General features: G+C 39.7%; 1 protein-coding gene across 23 annotated transcripts in view; it reads left to right on the top strand.

The window, feature by feature from the left end:
* Kalrn (kalirin RhoGEF kinase) overlaps positions 1-20,112 on the top strand; it is a 577,550-nt gene that overhangs the window by 285,420 nt on the left and 272,018 nt on the right. For all 23 annotated transcript variants that reach the window (XM_048794027.1, XM_048794031.1, XM_048794029.1 and 20 more), the window contains 2 exons: positions 9,582-9,777; positions 17,690-17,856. In XM_048794027.1, the coding sequence (XP_048649984.1) occupies positions 9,582-9,777; positions 17,690-17,856 (363 nt within the window). The remainder of the gene's footprint in view (positions 1-9,581; positions 9,778-17,689; positions 17,857-20,112) is intronic.

Below are 20,112 nucleotides of genomic sequence, written 5' to 3'. Positions count from 1 at the left end.
TCATTGAATTCCATGGCTTCACAAGTGGGTAGTTGTTAAAATTTGACAGCCTCTTTGGCTGATGAACATAGACCAGGCATTAGATGAAGTCACACTGCTGCCAAGAAATCAGAGTGGCAGGAAGGAAGACCTCAAGCCTCAGTGTGATCTCTGTGTATTAAGAAAGTAAGTCTGGGTTAAAGCCATTTTGTTAGTTCATTTCATAGATTCCTCAGTTCACTTTTGGAAGGTTGTAATCATATGTTGGTATATTTATGTCACACTTTTGGTGCCAATTCATCCACTTTTTATTATTTTCTGCTTTGAAGTAGTAACTAGGATGGGCCAATAGAGTTCTGGGGTAGGAAGAATATAAAATACACACACACACACACACGCACACACACACGCACAACACAGTATCTTCTCTTTACTCTTGACTGGTATTGTAGGAAAGATAACCAATTCTCATATATACCAAATATGGTTTTAGTTTCAGAAAGGGTCAGTTAGCTTCACTTCAACATGGACTATACCCTTGACATAAATTAAGGACAAAATAGGATGTATTTGCCTACAGTAATTCTAGTCAAATCCAGTTTCCCTCCTGAAATATAATCCAAAGCATATGCCGAAAATATTTGTTAAAAATGAGTGTAAATTAAATACTTAAATTTAGATCTTAGTTGAATGTTGCTAGCGAGGAGCTTGATATTCAAATTGTAGGATTTGCATTCTTCAACCTTTCTATGTATAAAAATTCTCCTTCTCACCCAAAGTACTGGACAGCAACTTGAACAACTTAGTGTGCAGTGGAACAAATGTTGGGAAGTTGTGCAAGTGCCTGATAAAATGAGAGAAATAAAAATAGTGATTAGATTGTGCATCTTCTGACATCTCAAGTTTTGAAGGGGTCTTATTCCCCATCAGGGGGAGACCCAAAGAGACCCAAAGCTTGGGGCAAATGTTGCATCTAGAAATGGAAATCCTGCCAGACCTATGGAAAAACTGCTTCCACTCAGATTGTCAGAAGTTATTTTTGAGGGTGATGAGATTATTTCAAATACCAGCTATGCTTCACTGTGGGGATGAAGAGCAAACCCTAGAGAAGCTTCAGAGTGTGAAACCGAGGGTGGTTTCTGTAATAAGAGCCACGTCAGTGCTAATATAAACCAGGACAGCATTCATGTTTGAAAGACCTACAGCTGTGGTTCTGTTTTTAAGGGAAGGCATTTGATGGGCATACTCCAAATTCCTTGGGATTACTGAAAAACAGAACACTCCTGATATCCTGACATCTGGAGACTCTAAGTGGGATACTCAATCATATCACCAATGGCTGAGATGAGCCAGTTAATTTAAAAATTAAGATAGCACATGAGTTGCTGCACCAACCTCCTTTCACTCAATAATAATATATATGGCTTCTACATCATAACCTGGGGTGAGATCATAGACACGCCCACATAAAGCAAAACTTGTCCCATATTTGTTAAGCAGATGTTCAAAACCAAGAGTGTGGCTACATTCCTGACATACCTTCTTGAACTTCATGGATACTAGACAAAGTAATCCAGAGTAAAACATGATGTCCCATAAAGATTTTTTCTATAGGTTCTGCCTCCCTCAATGAAGATGTTTTATATGAACTAGTTATGATAGAAGAGACAGTACATCTAATGCTAATATTGTTTATTTTCTAGTGATTTTTTTATCTTTGATGCTTTTTTGCATTTCCAAATTTTCTACAATTAGAATGATAAGAAAGAAATAAAAAATGTTAGAATCAAGAATAACTAGTGGTCTCCAAACTTTTTTTTGAGTGTGTGCATATCAGTAAAATATTTTTGAACTTGCAACCTCCTACCTATGCATATTTATTAGTTTATAAATTATGTAACTATTCTATCACTGGCTAATAATCTAAAAATTCAACATGCCCTTTGGGTGAAGTTTAGCTTTTTCATTAGGAGTTGTGATTGCAGATTTTCAAATAGTCTTCTGATAATTTCCAATTATGTCTTTACCTGGCTTCATGACAGATCTAATTAGATTGTCATTATTTCCTTACTCCGTAATGTGACTGACAGAGAGTTCAAAGTTCTCTTTTGCTTTCTTGATTAGTATTATCTTCAAGCTGCAGTTTCTTTGCAGGAAATTTGTCAAGTCATGTGTCTTTTTGTAAAGGTTAGTTTAGTTTAAACTGGATAATAAATAAATCCATTTAATGGGAAATATGAAGAGAGCAAAAATTTGGAATATGCTGACATCAGTGAACATATGAACCACAATCAGGCCCTCTGGATCAAGGCTTCTGCCCTCCCTAAGTCACCCTCACCTCCTATGCACAGCACAAACCATCTGCCCTGTGGTTCCAATCTTCTAATGAAAGTCTAAGGAGACTTCATGTATTTTTCATTGGTCTGATAAAACATGTATGTAAATAATATGTATGCACAGAAATAGGTGTATGTGTATATAGAAAGAATTCTTCTCCCTGTTATCAATGGATAATCTTGTACCCCTGAGAGGGACAAACCCGTGTTGGAAAGTCCTCAGAATGATACCAAGAAAGATACTCTAAATAAGGAACTTTAAGAAAATATGGGTCATGTATATGGTCTTTTTTAAAAATTTCTCACTCTGTAATTACAAAGTTTGCTCAGTGCTCCTAAAAGTTTATCTGTGTAATTAACCTGAGTAAGAATTAGAACAACCAACTCTAAATTATGAGGTTCACATTAGAATGAGTTGGGGCCAGGCAGAACCTGGAGAGAAATGCCACTCAAAAAGGAGACTTCTGCTTAAAGAAGAGAAAGCTGATTATAACTGGTGAGCTCTACTCTTTAGTTGATTGTGTGCAGGGGCCCTTAGCATTTTATATTAGAATGGGCTCATTCAGTCAGTCTTTCATCTGTATAAAAATTCAACTCACTAAACATTTAGTGAGCACCTGCTCTGTAACAGTAACTAAGCTGCACATTAAGTATATGTTGCACCATTAGAGGACTAGTTGTTGAGAAGCATAGAAACAAAACCATCAGTCAGTGTGATGATTCTACTAGAGGAAGGCTCCCAATTTCTTGGGAACACTGAACAGGAGATGCTTGGCCTGGTAAGGTTGCCCGTGAAGGTTTCTCAATCACACCTGGAGAACAGGCAGAAGTTGTCGCCTTCCTCTACCAGAATATCTCCAGAGCTCAGAAGCAGGGACTGGGAAGAGGAGGGAAGAAACAGAATTTCATTATGTGCTGAGCCAAATCTTCACCATTTTTACGCTTTGGACCTTGCTCTTTCTCTGGGGAAAAACAAACAACAAAAAACAGAATAAATCTGTTCTCTATTTTATTAGGAAGTCTCAGAAATATTTTTAAATGTTTATCATAGGTCTCTTTATCTTTATCTGAAAAATCATAAGATGTATGAGTTACTTCTGTAGTCCGCTCCAGCTCTTAGAGTTCATTGACTATCGGCCCTCTCTGTGGTACATATCGCCAGTTCATTCACCTCTTTCTGGATAGTGGCCAGTCTCTAGATTCTCTCATTGCCCCCTGCTGAGGGAATTCTCATTAGCCATGTGCAGCTGTGTACCCTTGTATGTGCCACTCAGGAATGAGCCTCTCCCGATGCACCCAGGTGAGAGGTGCATTTTCAGTGCCTTCATGTCCTATCTTGTGTGACCTTATGCTGGTTGTTTTGTCAAGGTAAGTGCTTCCAATACACTGGCTGCTTTTTTTTTTTTAATAATAGTTTTTTATTTTCCCCCCTCAAATTTTACTTTTTTTCCCCTCTTCAGTTCTTTAGCCTATGAAAATAGATTAAAATTTAATTTATTATCAATAAATAATAATCAATCAAGGCTAAGGCTGTTTGAAATGTTGGCTAAGTCAGCAGGACCCTGTGATGCTTCACTGGAGATTCTCTCCCAGTGACATAGCCATTATCCTGCACAGCCACTGTCAGCTGTGGGTCCCATCAGCTCATCCAGTGTCCTCAATTCTTTTCTTCCATAGACACAATGTGAGACTCTACAGAGCCTTTCCCAAGCCCACCAACATAATAACATATCAAGAAAGAAACATCTTTTTGAGATCTTTACCAGTTCTTTTTAGTGATCACTGTAGCATTTTCTAAACGTACCTCAGATCCTTTGGGAAGGAGATGCAGCCTAAATACAATGAGTTAAACCACATCCCTCACAAAGTATTTATTTAATAGTTTCTTCTAAATATTTTGTGAAACTGATTTCAGAATTTTGGGGAGGTTTCCTTCACTCTCCTTTTTTTTTTTTTTTTTAACAAAACTCAAGGTTGTTCATACAACCTAAGTATTCTGACATCATCAATTTTCAGTAAATTATCAGAGATCCCTGATGGTGACTTTGGGGCAGGGTCTGGAACAGTGGACCTGAAGTATTATCAAGGTCTGTTGAGGTATGCTTTTCCTTCCTGGGAAGGATGCAGTGGACGGGAGCGGGTGTAAGCTACATCTTAGGGAGAAAAGAACGTTCTCAAGTAAGGTGAGGTACTAGAATGAGTGATCACTCTGTGATGGAGGAACTCTTCAACAGATTGGAGATCTTTTGAAAGCCAAACAGAGTTCCACAAGTCTCAAATTGATAAAAGGCAAAGAGATAAATAAAATCTTTCTCAGGATCACCTTCAATTCATATATATGTACATATATAAACATAAATATACATATATATAACTATATATACACACACACATACACACACATATATAACTTTATTTTATTTATTTATTTTATGTGGTGCTGAGGATTGAACCCAGTGCCTCACATGTGATAGGCAAGCGCTCTACCACTGAGCCCCAACTCCAGCACCCCCTTCAACCCTTGCAGTTATAGGTAGACACATTGTCTTTATTTTATTTTTATGCAGTGCTGAGGATTGAACCCAGTGCCTCACACATGCTGGCAAGCGTTCTACCTCTGAGCCACAATCCCAGCCCTGTCCCTTCAACCCTTTTAATCAACAAATTATGACTCTGTCAAAGACCTCAGTTTCAATATAATGATGAGGAAGAAAAGAACATGCACATGGCCATTAAAATTGTCCAGTTGTCCAAGTGATCCAACTGGTACAGGAACATTGGAACCCATCAATTACAACATTTTATAATGTGTTCTTATATTATTTTGCCAAGATAGAAAGGATTTCTTTTCTGCCAAGTCCCTTTTCTTTTCCAGAAAAGTATTGCAATACCTCCAAAGGTATTAAGCTATTTCGATGAAACTTTTAACTCTTCAGATAGATTAGATATGTTTCTGGAACAGAGAGAAATGCTATGATACCTTTAAAATAATCTGTTTTTAAAACTCTAGTACCTCATCATTTGATAAATGGCTTAACACAAAATAATCTAACATTACACTGGTCATGTAGAGTAAACGACTATGGCAGTTTAGTTAATTTCAGTTTCACACTGGTGATTTGTATCAACACACAGACCCATTATGGGTAAAGAAGCTCTTTGCAATCAGTGAGACAGTCTCTTCAGCTACAATATGTCTTGCCCTATCAGCCAGAACTTGTAAGCCAGTAGAGAATATTTAGCTTACATTTTCCTTATCTTAATGAAAATAATGGCATAAAACAGAAAAATACTCATTTTGTAATCAGCAACCCAGGCATTTCAGTAGAATCCCCTCACAATGAAATGCCACAGATCTTTCCTCTTCAATGTTATTGGAAATGGAATTGGACCTTAATAAATGCAAAACATGTAATGTTGCTCTTAAAACTGTTTCACTAACGTTACTCATTTTATAACTACAGGCAAGCTACTTAAATTCTTTGTTTCCTTGTCTGAAAAATTAGGATGACAATATTTTCTAGTCCATAGGGTTGTTGTAAGGATTTAATGAATTAACACATGTAATGTTTCTGGCAAAGCTCCTGGCATTTAAGCAGCACTCAGTACTGTGGTCAGTGTTGTTACTATTGTTATTCACAATACATTTTCATTTCATATACATTTACGTACACATGAGTTTGATAATAGCAAATGTATTTTATATATAAGTAAATATATACATATGTGTGTATTTATGAGCATATGTACCTGCTTCTGGATTTTAAGCAACTAAACATCTTATGTGTCCCATTGTTCATCTCCTAATTCATTGCTGAGTTGTATCAGGAGAGTCCTGGGTATTCATATAGAGCAGGTGGTTTCTCTTGCCATGCAGAGAATCTGCTCATGCAGGGAGTAGTACATACTTCTCTACTTCAGCTTTAATCCCTCTGTTCACAACCCAATTCCAATTGCAGATGTGTCTCGCATTCATGACAAAGGCCCTTGGGGAACCAGAGAATTTGAGATAGGTAAGATTGCTTACCTTATACTAAGCAGTTTGATAGAATTGATTTAAAAATTTACCAAACCCTTAAACAAAAATACCCCATTGATGGAAGACAGTGTGTTTCCTTGCAAGTATAAATTATGCCTGGAATTTATATAAGAGCTCAGGCATATAGTTGATTTATTGATCTGTTCAAAGAACATATGTTTAAAAGGTGCATATGAAGTGAAGAAAATTGAGTTATCATGGGTCTTTTTAAAGAAAAGAAAACATGAAGAGTAAAACTAGTACTTCTCTGATGTGAGCATAAAAAAGAAGGCTATCCCCTGAAAATCAATTCTTACAGAAGCCTTATTAATGTCACACCATGGTTAGGAGCATTGGACTAGTAGTTGATGCTCAGCTCTGCCACCAGCAGCTCTGAGACCATGAGGAAAGCTACCTGGCTGCTGTGTACTTCCATCTCCTTCTAGAGCTGCTCTGGGGATTAAAATAAAGTCAGTTGAATGGCTTAACCCACTATTCATCCCATAATAAATGCACAATTTAGAGAAAAAAGACTTCTTCAATAATTTTGTCATCTTCATCATGATCATCATCAGCATTTAAAAATTATTAAAAAAAATAACTACATGATGAGTTTTCCAACTTTGCAGGTGATAGTAAAGAACTAAGTTGATGAGAACAGACCACAGGAAGTGGAAGAAAGGGGGAAGGTGAGTTCTGGTTCAGGCAGGTACAGATGAAAACACTTGAGGAAGAGAGGCTAAAGTTTTCTGTACACATAAATATGGGGGAGGACTCAGATAATAGGAGGAGCCAGTGGAGAAGACTCCCTGTGAACAGAGCCCAAGGTGACTGCTAAACCAACTCCCATGTATCAATTTTTGGCAGCAGATACTAAATTTGGTGTGTCTAATCTTTTTAAAGTGAGACTTGTCATTTCCCACTGCCTGTTACCCTAATTTTTTTTAGCTCCTCATGTGATTTCCCTTATTACTGTGTCTCTAGAGTAGACAACTGTTAGATTAAAAATATTGTTCAAACTATATCTTCAAGAGGTCATCAGATCCTAACTTTCCAATTAATTCAGGAGAGTGAATAAGACAGAGGCCACTAGAGCCAAGGGAGGAACTGAGAAGGCCAGAATGGAGCTAATAGAGCAGAAGGAGAAAGCAAAATAGGTTAACTGAAAACTGAGTGCCCTCTGGGAACCTTGTATTCCCTCTTTCATTCATTTGATACAGGTCCTCACTTCTTGCCTGAGCACATGCTCTCCAAGTGGAGATCTCCAAATTCATTCCATTGGGTAGGTTTTGCTTTTAACAATCTTATCTCTGTATGAGCAAACTAACCCATGTCCCACGTTATGAGATAAACCAAAGGAAAAACATCTGAGTCTAAGGATGTGGTGAAACCTTCAGGCCAGAGGGTCTGTTTTGAAGGGTGGTCAAGACTTCAAGAGACTGGGAGGAAAGACAGGGTTATTGAACAGGAATGGAGGCTGGTGGATGCTGATCTAATGCTCAGGATTAGCAGTAAACCGGTTTGAATGGATCTTAACAGAGAGCATGAGATAAGGTTGGAAAGTTAGGGTTACTCATTAGCAGTAAGGTAAGCTGCAGTTTTGAAACTGATTTTTTTCTTAAAAAAAAAAAAGATGCATTGTCACACTCATATAATCCCAATTATTCATAAGGCTGAGACAATAGGATCTTAAGTTTGAAGTCAGCCTCAGCAACTTAGAAAAATAAAAAAGGCTAGGGTATATATAGTTCACTGGTAGAGCATTTGCCTAGCATGTGTGAGGCCCTGGGTTCAATCCCTAGTACCACAAAAAAAAAAAGCCCCTTGTATCCCAGAAAGAAATTGGAGAAGACACCCCAATAAAAGAACACTCCTTAAGAAAAAAAAAATGTTCAAGAAAGAAAATAGTTTAAACTCCAGAAAACATTGAAAGCATACAATTTAAACTCAATGAAGGCTCTGGCTATTGGCACTTGGAGAAATAGGGAAGTAGAGTCAGACACAGAGAGGGTGAAGAGTATATAGACCCCGGGGAAGCAACCTTAGGAGTCAGCCCTTTCTGTTGAAATTCAGCCCCTTGGAATTCTCACTCTTCAGGCTGCATAACAGAATTGGCCCTTCAGTTTAATGTAGTCAGTTGATGAGAGTGGAGGAGGTTAAGGAGAAGGGAGGAAAGAATATAGAAACACCAGATATAGAATGCTGGGCAGATTTCACATTCAGTTTAGATCATATTCCTAAGATACCAGACCTCTGAGCCTCACTTTGCTGACTTAAATACTTCGACCTTTCTCTCTTTCCCTCACCAGGACCTTTGACACTTTCTTCTTCATGAATTCCTGACCTTAGGACCCCTCTGGGATCTTCCTGCATCAAAAGGACCCTTTATTGAGTCCGTTTCATAGAAATTTGAAAGAAGAGGCAGGCTGTTCCTTTCATGGTTGTTGTCTTAGTTTTATTCTGATTTCCTACAGTTAATGGGCAAGGAATGGACTACGAACTGTGATTTGGACAATTTTATTTATTTATTTTGGTTGTTTTTTTCTGGATATCATTCTTTATGATTGAGGGAGAGAATCCTGCACAATGGAACACAGGAACCAGATCCGGACCTGGAGTTGGACATGTAGAGTTTTTAAAATAATGTTATAGCCTTGACACATTTGTCAGATTTCTCTAGACCTCAGTTTATATTACTGAAAAATACTCACTACTTAGTTTCTGAGGACCTCTTCAATTATGAAATATTTTTATAGCAACAGTTGTTGGTGATGGTGGACAAAACCTCTTTGCAGTCAGGAGAAGAACTAAGCTACTTCATAAGCTTTGCCCCTTGCTAGCAAGGGAAACCTGTGACAATCACTATGTCTGTCTGAGCGAGGGTCAGCTGCTTCTTCTGTAAGATAGACTTGGAAATCTCCATGCTGCCTTGTCTCATTGTTTCATTGTGGCAATCAAATGAGATAAATATGCAAAAGCTTTATAAACCATATATTAGAACATAAGTGTTTTCCTGCTATTCCTTTGCTGTTGCGATAGACATTGAAACACACAGAGAACACTGGAAGGCATGTGCACACGGATGCATGGCAGTCTTGCTTAGATCAAAGAGATCATGATCAAAGAGATGGGAAGCAAAGACTATCTGAGGATTGCGTTAGTTAGTAAGGCTTGGGATTGGTGAGCTTTAGCTTAGTAGCCTCTCAAGGATCTGGCAAGCCTGTACTGATCTTGGTGGTTCCTCACAGGTTACAGCAGAGCTGGATGCCTGGAATGAGGACTTGCTCCGGCAGATGAATGACTTCAACACGGAGGATCTGACCCTAGCAGAGCAGCGGCTACAGCGCCACACAGAAAGAAAGCTAGCCATGAACAATATGACCTTTGAAGTTATTCAGCAGGGCCAAGATCTGCACCAATACATCATGGAAGTCCAGGCTTCAGGTAGGCAGCCCCCCATTCTTCTGGCAGGAGAGATGATAGAAACAAGGATACCACTTGCCTCCAAGGACCACTCCCACACTCTCATTCATTTATTTCTACCAAGAATAGAATTTTTACCCCCATTTTAAAGAAAATGAAAGCAAAGCCATGAGAGCTAAAATAGCTTGTCCAAGATTGCTCAGTTAGGCTCTGGGAAAGATGGGAATAGAGCCCGGGTCTCCTGGTAGTGCAAAGAGAATGGGCCAACTAATGGAGGGAATTAGCTTGGTTTTTTTTTGTTTGTTTGTTTGTTTGTTTTTTAATGGTGGTTAGAAAAGTAAACCAAAAGCAGCCAGACATCCATGGAATTGTTATTAAGTATATAGCTCCTCATCCCATCCTCGGCATACACTCGCTTCCTTTCCTCCACTCCCAGGCAGTCTTCTGTTCTCTCATGTTTCACAAGCCCTCAATTTTTTATCACTGTTCTGTAAGTGAGTATAAGCAGTACTGATAAAAATTTATTGCAAGATCATATAATTTTATTGCTTCTCAGAAAACATGGCTAAGTTACACAGATTTTACTCCTTTTCTTGCTCAAGATTTATTCAAAATGTATCCACCAAGTGCATGATCCCTTAATGTACTCCTGCCACTCTCCAGGATGGCCTTTTAGAACTGGGGAAAGTCATAGTGATTCCCCAAGAATAGCTGGTCCAGAAGAAAAGATGCTACTTATTCTGTTAGAGTGCTGGAACCCAGGTCTTCTTCACTTTAGTTAACTTTTCATTGCTATATCCAGATACCTGACAAGAACAACTTAGAAAAGGAAAGATTTATTTTGATTCATGGTTTCAGAGGAGTCTGTCCATGGCCAGTTCCATTGCCATGGGCAGGACATCATGGCCGAAGTGCTTGACAGGAAAACTGCTCAGCTCATGGCAGCCAGGAAGCTGGGGGTGCTGGGAGCCAGGGAGAAGATAAACCATTTCACAGAATGCCCCGAGTAACCTACTCCTTCCAACTAGATCCCACCTCCCAGTAGTCCATTTAGCTCCCAGCAAATTAATCCATCAAATGGATTAATCCAGCTGATGATGTCAGAGCCCTTTGACCCAATCATTGCCTAAAAACCCCACCTCATGAGACTTTGGGGGAAATTCCAGATCCAAAACATAACACTCCAGGTAGGTCATATGTACATTAAAATTTGAGAAGCAGTGTTCTGGCACATGAACCATGGCTTTTCACAGCCTTTTTAGGGAAGTGTGGTAGGGGGTGGATGGTGACCCCTTCTTTGTGATTGAGAATCGTACCTGGATTCAGGGTTTAGCCCACAGCAGGCCTTGCAGTGCTACTATACTTAATAATGGGGACCATGAGAGATGAAGACACAGTACTTAGGAGAGAGGCTGGCCAGAGCAACTGTGCAAGGATGCTCACTTTCACCACTCCAAAGTGGACGCTTCTGCCAGGTGCAGTCATGACCTTGGGCAAGCCAACTTCTGTCCCAGCATCCAAGTATCCATGGAAACAGAAAGCATGGATCTGGAAGTCTCTGAGGACTGCTTGTGACTGGGGGTTGGCTGTGCTTGGCGTCCACCTTAGCCATGAGGACTGAGTGGGTGAAAATACCCCCAGGCAGATGGGCTGACCACCCCCACAGTATCCTGTTCTAGAAACAAGTTTTGTTAAAAAGATATTTGGTCGGCCTCTTCAGCCCTCTCCACTGAGAATGGCTGTTCCTCTACACCTACCTCAGCTAGCTGTTCAGTCTGGCAGAACCCATGAGGCTTCAAATGGAATGAATCCAAGCATTTCAGGGAAGCTTATTCCCTGTCCGTGACCTGGTCTTGCAGAAAAGTCATGTATCTCATCTCAGAGCTTGCAGCAAGGGAAGACAGAGTCGTGCCAGAGCTGGGGGTGGAGGTGGGTGAGGGGTGCACCCAGGGTGGGCCTTGCTCCTCTCTCATGGCTGAGGAATGCAAGACTTCAGAGACATAGGATTGTGGTTTGTCTAGTGCATTTATTTGGACTAAAGGTAAAATAACTGTCATTCTAAAAACATTACATCTAGCAAAATTAAGATTTACTGGTTTTTAGCCCCCTGCCCTAAATTAATGGTATATGCTTTGAATGTTTTCAGTAGCAAAAGCCTTGGCATAAGTCAACATTAGTCTGAGGAATAATTTCTTCATTTGTCATGTTCTTTCCTCACTATAGCATTATCTATTTGCATCTCAAGTTGGGAGGCGGTAAGTTTGACTAGGAAGAAAACATGCTGTCTGAATTCAAGGTCCCATTCCATCACTAACAAGCAGTCTGATTTTGGAAGACCCTTCTCTTTCTCTTTAGACCTTAGTTTCTTCTTGTGTCTAGTGTTGCATGGGCCTTGATTCCTAAAGTCTCTTCCAGTTCTCACTTCCCATGATTCAATCCAACTACTTTCACTGGTTACTCTATAGATCTTCTCTCCAATGAAATCTGGCTATATAACCATCACACTTGACCTCAGAAACAACAAATGCTGCTGGGCATGACTCCAGAGACTATGAAGCAGGAAGGTCTCAAGTTCAAGGCTAGCCTCAGTAACTTAGTGAGACCCTGTCTCAAAATTTAAAACAATAAATAAAACAGATTGGGGGTAAAACTCAGTGGTAAAGTACCCTATGGTTCAATCTCCAGTACTAAAAAAAAAAAAAAAAAAAAAAGGAAGAAAAAAAGAAAGATCAAGAGCTGTGTATCTTACGGATATATTTTTGTTGTTTAATCAAATCAAAAAAGTTCTCTTTTTATGCACCACTTTTAAGTGAAAAATCTTTGGAGTCTCTTGCAATAATGCCTAGAATTTACTGTGCCTGAGTAGTCAGGCACAGAATTTGAAAATAGTGTAAACATATCCCAAAAAATAATTACATTTGGGAGGATTTTGAGGGCACAGACACAAGAGGAAATCCTGGGTTGATATCCACTCCTCTTGCTACCTGGGTGTCCTTGATCATGTTACCCAATCCCCATAATGCCTTCCCTTCTTCTAAGGAAGTAGTGGTCAAGGGTATCTACCATACAGGAAGATTGCAGGAAGCACAGTGGGATCATCCACTAGCATGGAAAGGGTTCAGAAAAGCTTGACAACTCTCCTGTTTTATTCTTGTATTCTAGCACACACTTCATTCTCTTGGGGGGTTTGCGTTCGAGCAGATTCTCCAAAAGCCTCTAACAGAAGGGTTGTCTTACACACAGCAAGTTCTCAATAATGACGTTTGCTGAATTAATCAAGAATGAACACAGTGTGGGCAGAACAGATGTAGGTTAAAATAATGGACCACAAATAATTTTATTTGTGTTGTAAAAGGAAAGAAAAGGAAGGGCGTGTGGTTTTTCAAAATGGAAGGTACTCTGGGGTTAACAGGAATGTGGACCTGCTAGAGCTAAGAGGAAGAGCAGAGAGCCTTGATGTAAAACAAGCCTGGCTGCACATTTAGAGTCACCTGGGAACTTCTTAAAAATACCAATGACTGGGCCTCATCCCTCAGGGAGTCTTACTTAATTGGCCTGGAGTGGGCCCAGGTTTTTATTTTTTAAAAAACTTCCCAGGCGATTCTGGCCCAGGCCAGAATTGAGAAAACTGATCTAAAAACCTGATTAAAGGACTTTTTAAGTTCTGACCTGAGTGTTTTATAGAGGGAGTGATACAGTAAGAGAAGTGAAAGGAGAGGAGAAAAAGAAAAAACAAAAGATATTCTCTGCCTGAGGCCGATACAAATATTTAAGAACATGAACAGTTGAAACATGTTATAGGTATGAGCAGCGCAGCCAGGAATCCCCGAATCTGACCCTCCACCACAGCTACCTCTCTCCTTGAGGAAACTGAAGTGGTCCCTCAACCTTGCAGACAAGGAAAATAGAGCCATGTTTATTGTTATTTGCTGTGGCTTTGTGCCCTAAATAAACATTAGTGCAGAGGGTTCCATAGCTGAGTGTAACCCAGGAGCATCTTTGGTCTCTGCATGGTGGCCACTGTGCCATCTTCACAATTGTAGCTGCATGTTGGAATCAGCCTGGGGGTCTTAACAATCACTGACAACTGAGTCTCACAGAGATTTTGCTGCTATGGGTCTGGGATGTGGCCAGGACTTGGTGATTTTTATAAGTTCTTCAAATGAATCTAATGTGAGCAGGGATTGAGAGCCCTAGTAATAGCTCTCAAACCATACTTTATAATGATGTGTATTAAGCAAATGCATAAATACCTGTCAGCAGATTTTATGCTTACATTTTACATAAGACATTCAACAGCGCCATAAGTAATCAACAAAAGGTATTTACATTAAAGGGAAAAGTGGAAAATGGATATTTTGAGCCAACTAGATAACTCTATATAATATCTCTCTCAGTCCTCACGACATTCCTAGTAAGTTGTTGTGATTCCCTTTAGATGGATAAGAAAACTGAGGCTCAGAAAAGGTAAGGAGCCCAGAATCTCACCATTAATTGGTTGCAAAATGTAGATTCAAACCTAAGCATGACCTTTCCTAAAGCTCTTAGGTACTGTCCACCACAATGTATGACCTCAGCTCTTCCTAAAGAGGCCTGTTTGTTCACTGACCAAGGATGTATTGGGTGACACGAGTCCAGCACCATGCTGGAGCCAGAAGAAATAGAGATGAATGTAGCCAACACGGGCCTGGTCAGGGAGCCCTGTTCCTGTACAATATAAATAAGTTGATAAGGAACCAACTCTGGTGGAAGTATTTTGATGAAGGGATGGGCACAGAACACTATGGGAGCACATCAGAAAGACATCGCAATACAACTCTTTTTAAAAAGACTGACAACTATTTCATTATAATTCATGACTTGATATAAAGAACACACATCTCTTCCTGAATTTCTGAGAGCCCCTTAAGGAAGATGGGTAGGTCTATGATTAGACTGAGAGCAGTGAAGTCAACATAAGCAAACTCTACTTTCTGTCAACTGGTGGATATTTACCATGTGGTGTTTTAAATGGAACTCACACCAATGTATTGGAGAGCAGTGGAAGAGAAGGTTTTCTTTCTGTTCTAGGAGTGGGTTGAACAAGCCCTCGTGTTCCTCCTATTCACTCCACTCACAATGGTGTGTTCACAATGATGAATTCAGAGATGTAGTGGGCATCCTTTCATCTTTTATATTTCTTGCATTCATCTCATGTAAAATAATACAGAGTGAAACAAATGAAATTGCAGGACCTGACTCTTGGGGTAGGCTTACCTGTTCTGGATGACGTCCCAAGCAGGTGCTGGCCTCCTTGGTGAGTTGTTAGGCTTCAAGTATCTATTCACATCAGTGTGGCAGGGGTCAGCTGTGAGCTTCACACAGAAAGACACCTTGACTTAGCCCAGCATGCTAAACACTAGAGACACTGCAAAATGAAGATAAGCTAGAATAAATCCTCACTGTGACTGGACATGAAGAAAAGATGGATCTAAAATTACATTTCCAGAAAGTAAACATAGGGGCCAAGGGTCATTCTCCATGCTGAGCACTGCAAAGGTAGAAATCTCTCTGTTTCTTATATTTTTATTGAGAAGGAGACGATCTACCTCATCCTCCTGGTAATTGAAAATAGCAACCAGAGGGGGTTGGCTGCCAAAAGAACAAGCCTGTTCTTTTCTCTGTCTCCCACGGATATTTCGGGAGCCGGGACTTGGAATTATGAAACTGACAAAAAAAATAAATAAATATGAAAAGATACTGAAATTATTACCATGTAACACCAGAAAATATTTTTTCCCACTCTCCCATATTGTCCTTATATAAAACACTATTTTTGCCTCTAGAAATGAATTTCCCTAAGTGTGCACAGACTTTCCTGGTACTCCCCCGACTGCAGGCTGCAGGTGTGTTGGTGGCAGCAGTGATGAAGTTCTTATGGTGTGAGTCAGAGTGACAGGGATGTCTCCCAAAGGGGATTTTTTTTTTTTAGGTCGTTTGTTAAGATTGGTGGGTTCCTTTGAATTTGATCACCACAGATAATTTGAGGACATACCTGCTGGGTTTTTGAGTCTGAATCCCATTGTGGGTCAAGTCCCTATTTTTCTGCATCTCAGATAAAGTGTCAGCATTAGAACCACAACTGCTTTGGGCCATCGTTTATAGGATAAGGAACCAGGGAAAGGATTTGGACAGAAGAGGTTACAGAGCCAAGTAGAGTCAGAGGTCAGAATAGGAAAATGATTGAGTTAGAATTTTCCCAGAGCTGAGGATCTGAACAAGTCTAAATCAAAAATAGGTAGACAATTAAAATAAAGAAACAATGTAAGTCACAACTTGCACCAAGTCAGAGACAGGAACCCAGAGGGAACGAATGGAAGAGGGCAGAAAGTTGGAAGTTTAAGGTGAATGCCAGGAACTAGGAAAGCTATGGGACTAGGAGCAGTAATCTGTATTTATTATGGGTACATGGATCTACATTGATTGCATGTATATAACATATGCACATAATATGTACATGTCATGTGCTTTACATGTATTATCTCATTTTATCATCCCAACAAATTTAAGAGGTAACTTATAAGGTAGGTAGGTAGATAAGTAGATCGGTTTGCAAAGTTGTAGTTTACATGTGAAGAAAATGAAGTTTTTGAGAGGTTAGATGTCTTGCCCAAGATCCATATTTTAACCCTCAGGACTGGTTCAGAAGGTGGTACATTTTCCATGTTGTCTCTGAGAATTAAAAAAGGACTATAGTTCAACTCACTAGCAACAAAAGTACTGGGATAACTAAGGCAGTCCCTTTACTTTGAGAGTTTGTATCCTAAAGCAGAAATCCATTTGAGAAAGGCTTCTTCCGAACTGGTGGAGATAATGTATAAATAGAAGTGTTGGCAGGATGAGGAGAACACGTGTGTATACATCTACACTCGGGTGTTGGGAGAGGTATAGGGAAAGGGCAGACAGGAAGGTAGAGAAAGAATAGAACCACAGATTTTGGCTAGCAGATATCAATTCATGGTCCCTAATACAGGCTGGTGGTTTATTAACACTGGACGCTTGTCAGTGACTGGGCTTACTAATTGTTTTGAATTAGTAGAATAATGAACAAACTTTCCTTGTGTGAAATGAATAAGCATTCAATATCCCTGTGATGTTGCTAGGGTGTATTTATAGTACGTGTTTGAGAGCCAGCGTGTATTTCTTTTATATATATATATATATATATATATATATATAATTTATTTATTTATTTATTTTTATTATTTTTTTAGTTTTTTAGATGGACACAATATCTTTATTTTATTTTTATGTGGTGCTGAGGATCAAACCCAGTGCCTCACGCGTGCCAGGCGAGCATGCTACCACTTCAGCCACATCCCAGCCCTGCTAGCATCTATTTCTAAGCCTTGCTTTTTTTTTAGAGGCAAAGAAGTTGGCTAATAAAATCATCACTCCCCAGCTACTCTCATCATAGTGTACTTCCCATCTAATGAGAAATTATATCTGACCTTAAAAGAGAATGTGCCCTTGGCAGAATTTCCTGAAACAGGGTCCATTTAGTTTAGTTTTATGTTTTCTGATTTGACCCAGAGGCTTGCTTGTGAATATTCTGGGTGTTGGGAAATCTCCTGTCGGGGGCTAGTGGGTGCTGTTGACTAGGGATGGATTTCCAGAGTGCCAACTCTTTAATTCCATTTGGTAGTAAAGAGCTGATCACTTATTAAAAAGTAACTCCAGGCAAAGAATCAGTTAACCCAAAAGAGCTGGCGTGGGCTGAGCATCCTAAATAAGGGCCACTTATGGTGATCTGTCTAGCTGAACAGAGGGATATGTAGAGGTTGGGAGGGTACTGATAATGGCCACTTCCAAATCCAGTTTTCTGGAGTATTAAGGAAATGTTGTCTTCACAGTACTATGTGGTTTTTAAATATTTACATTTTTTTAAAATCAGGAATTGAGTTAATCTGTGAAAAAGACATTGATCTGGCAGCCCAGGTGCAAGAGCTGCTAGAGTTTCTCCATGAGAAGCAGCATGAATTGGAGCTCAACGCGGAACAGACCCACAAGCGGCTAGAGCAGTGTCTCCAACTGCGGCACCTCCAGGCAGAGGTCAAACAGGTGAGCCTGGCCTGGTGCCCGCTCCTGTTGTGGGTGAGGCATGCAGAGCCACAGCCACAGGTGTAACGTCTGAGTATCCAAGCCTTAAAAAATAGATAAGGACTCATTAATTTCTGAAAGTTTGGCTGCTGTACCTAATAGACTCCATGGTAAAATGCCCCAAGATATAGCACATTATAATCTAAGGAGAGCATTCCAGAGATTTCCCATGTTGTCCTCTGTCACTGAATCTATTCTGTTCCTGCCTATGCTTAATCCTGTCAGAGTCCTTAGGACTTAGAGTTACGTTGATAAATTTGAGGCACCTATATCCTTGTGACAGTACCTGACACATAGCTGATAGTTGTTAAGTAGTAGACATTTCCATCATTATTTCCAATGTGTATGTGACTCTTAAAGGAACATTTTCTGGACATTTAAAAGTTGATTTTTTAAAAGATCAAAGAATTCTTCTCTGCATGAGGCCTTATACCAGGCATTTTACTGGAGGACACATTCAGACCTCCAGGAATATGTACCTAATGATAAGTGTTACATTTGTGAATATTACTGTTAGTTATGCTTTCAGCTCACAGTTTTCAGAGGTTCAGTCCATGGCCAACTGACTCTTCTGTGGGCCCAAAGTGAGACAGACCATCAAACCAGTTCCAAATGCTTCTGAACCACATGGTCAAGTTAGTCACAGCAACAACCCCACTTCTCAATACCAATTTCGGGGTTAGTTAGCTTTTCATTGCCATAACAAAAGTACTTGAGAACAACAACTTGGAGGAGGAAGAATTCACTCTGAACTCAGGGTTTCAGAGCATTTAGTTTATGGCTGGCTGACTCCATTGCTCTGAGCCCCAGGTAAGACAGAACAACATGGTGGAAGGTCTTGGCAGAGGGAAGCTGCTCACCTTATGATGGCCAGAAAACAGAGCAATTGCAAAAGAGGCCTCAGGAGAAATGAACCCTTTGTGGGACATGCCCCCAGTAGCCCACCTCTTTCAGTCATGACCCCACCCACCTACTATTACCACCCAGTTAATCCATTCAAACTAGGATGGACTGATTAGGTTACCACTCTATAATCTAGTTATTTTACCTCTGAATATTCATGTATTAACCTAGGAGCTTTGGAGAAACACTTTATTTACTATAATGATTACTATTTATATCATGAGCAGACTGTAATAAATAACAATGTAATAATCATGGCATAAGCATTAGCAAGGGATATCTTGAATACAGGTGACTGAGAAATAGTAATTCTTGTGAACATAACGAATTTGGCATATTTTAAAACAAAGATTGAAGTAAAAATACAATAATAGTTCCAATACTATGTACCTTTTCCATCTCCATCAATCCTCACAACACTCTTTGAAGCAGATACTAGTCCTGTTTTAAGGATGAGGCTACTGAAGCTTAGAGAGGTCACCAGACTATGATCACAATGAGGAAAGAACACACCACTGCCCTCCACAGGTGCCGGAGGGCCTCCTGCAGGGCAGGACCTCATCACCTCAGTGGTTGCTGCTTTCTGCTCCCTATTCCTCTAAGCAACCCTGTCCCCCCTGCTTCCTCTAGGCCCAAGTTATCCTAAGCAGAGAAATATTTTCCACCTTTAAACATTCTTATGTACAGTGTCTACAAGAGATTTTAGATTTAAATGTATTAATGGAGTTCAAGAGACAAAAATGTCATATTTTATTTAACTATTTCTCACTCATCTGTATTCAAGATATCCCTTGCTAATGCTTATGCCATGATTATTACATTGTTATTTATTATACTGGGAAGAATCATCTTCATTCCTCTTTTCTTTCAATCAGTGCTCAGCCAGAGCCCAGCCACATGCCATGCTAAAGGTCTATATTCAGCACAGATGAAATCAAATCACTGAGCCCCAAGCAAGACCGGATCACAGAGCTGCCATCCAGGTGTTTTCTGCCTAATTACAGTGGGATACATATGAGCCTCTAAATAGAAATGTTATTCATAAGGACATGTTAGAATTCCTAGCAGGCTCGGAGCAGTAATGAGTACACAAATTTTTGAAACTTTTAGCATAAGTGATAGTACTTTCTTTTCATATGAGAGGTACTTTTCCCTTTATGATCTCATTTTAAAAAGAACAGTCCCGTGAGGAAAATTGTGTTATGTTTTCTTTATAAATGAGGAAACTGAGGCACACAGAATTAGTGCTCTCCAGGGCTTACAGTAGTTTGCTGAAACCTGAGCCCAAGCTGCCTAAATGCAAGTCTCGCCTCT

Source organism: Marmota marmota, unplaced genomic scaffold (genome assembly GCF_001458135.2).
Source record: "Marmota marmota marmota unplaced genomic scaffold, marMar, whole genome shotgun sequence".
Classification (NCBI taxonomy): Eukaryota; Metazoa; Chordata; class Mammalia; order Rodentia; family Sciuridae; genus Marmota; species Marmota marmota.
Note: the sequence above shows the minus strand (reverse complement) of the source record. Positions and strands in the feature narration are given on the sequence as shown.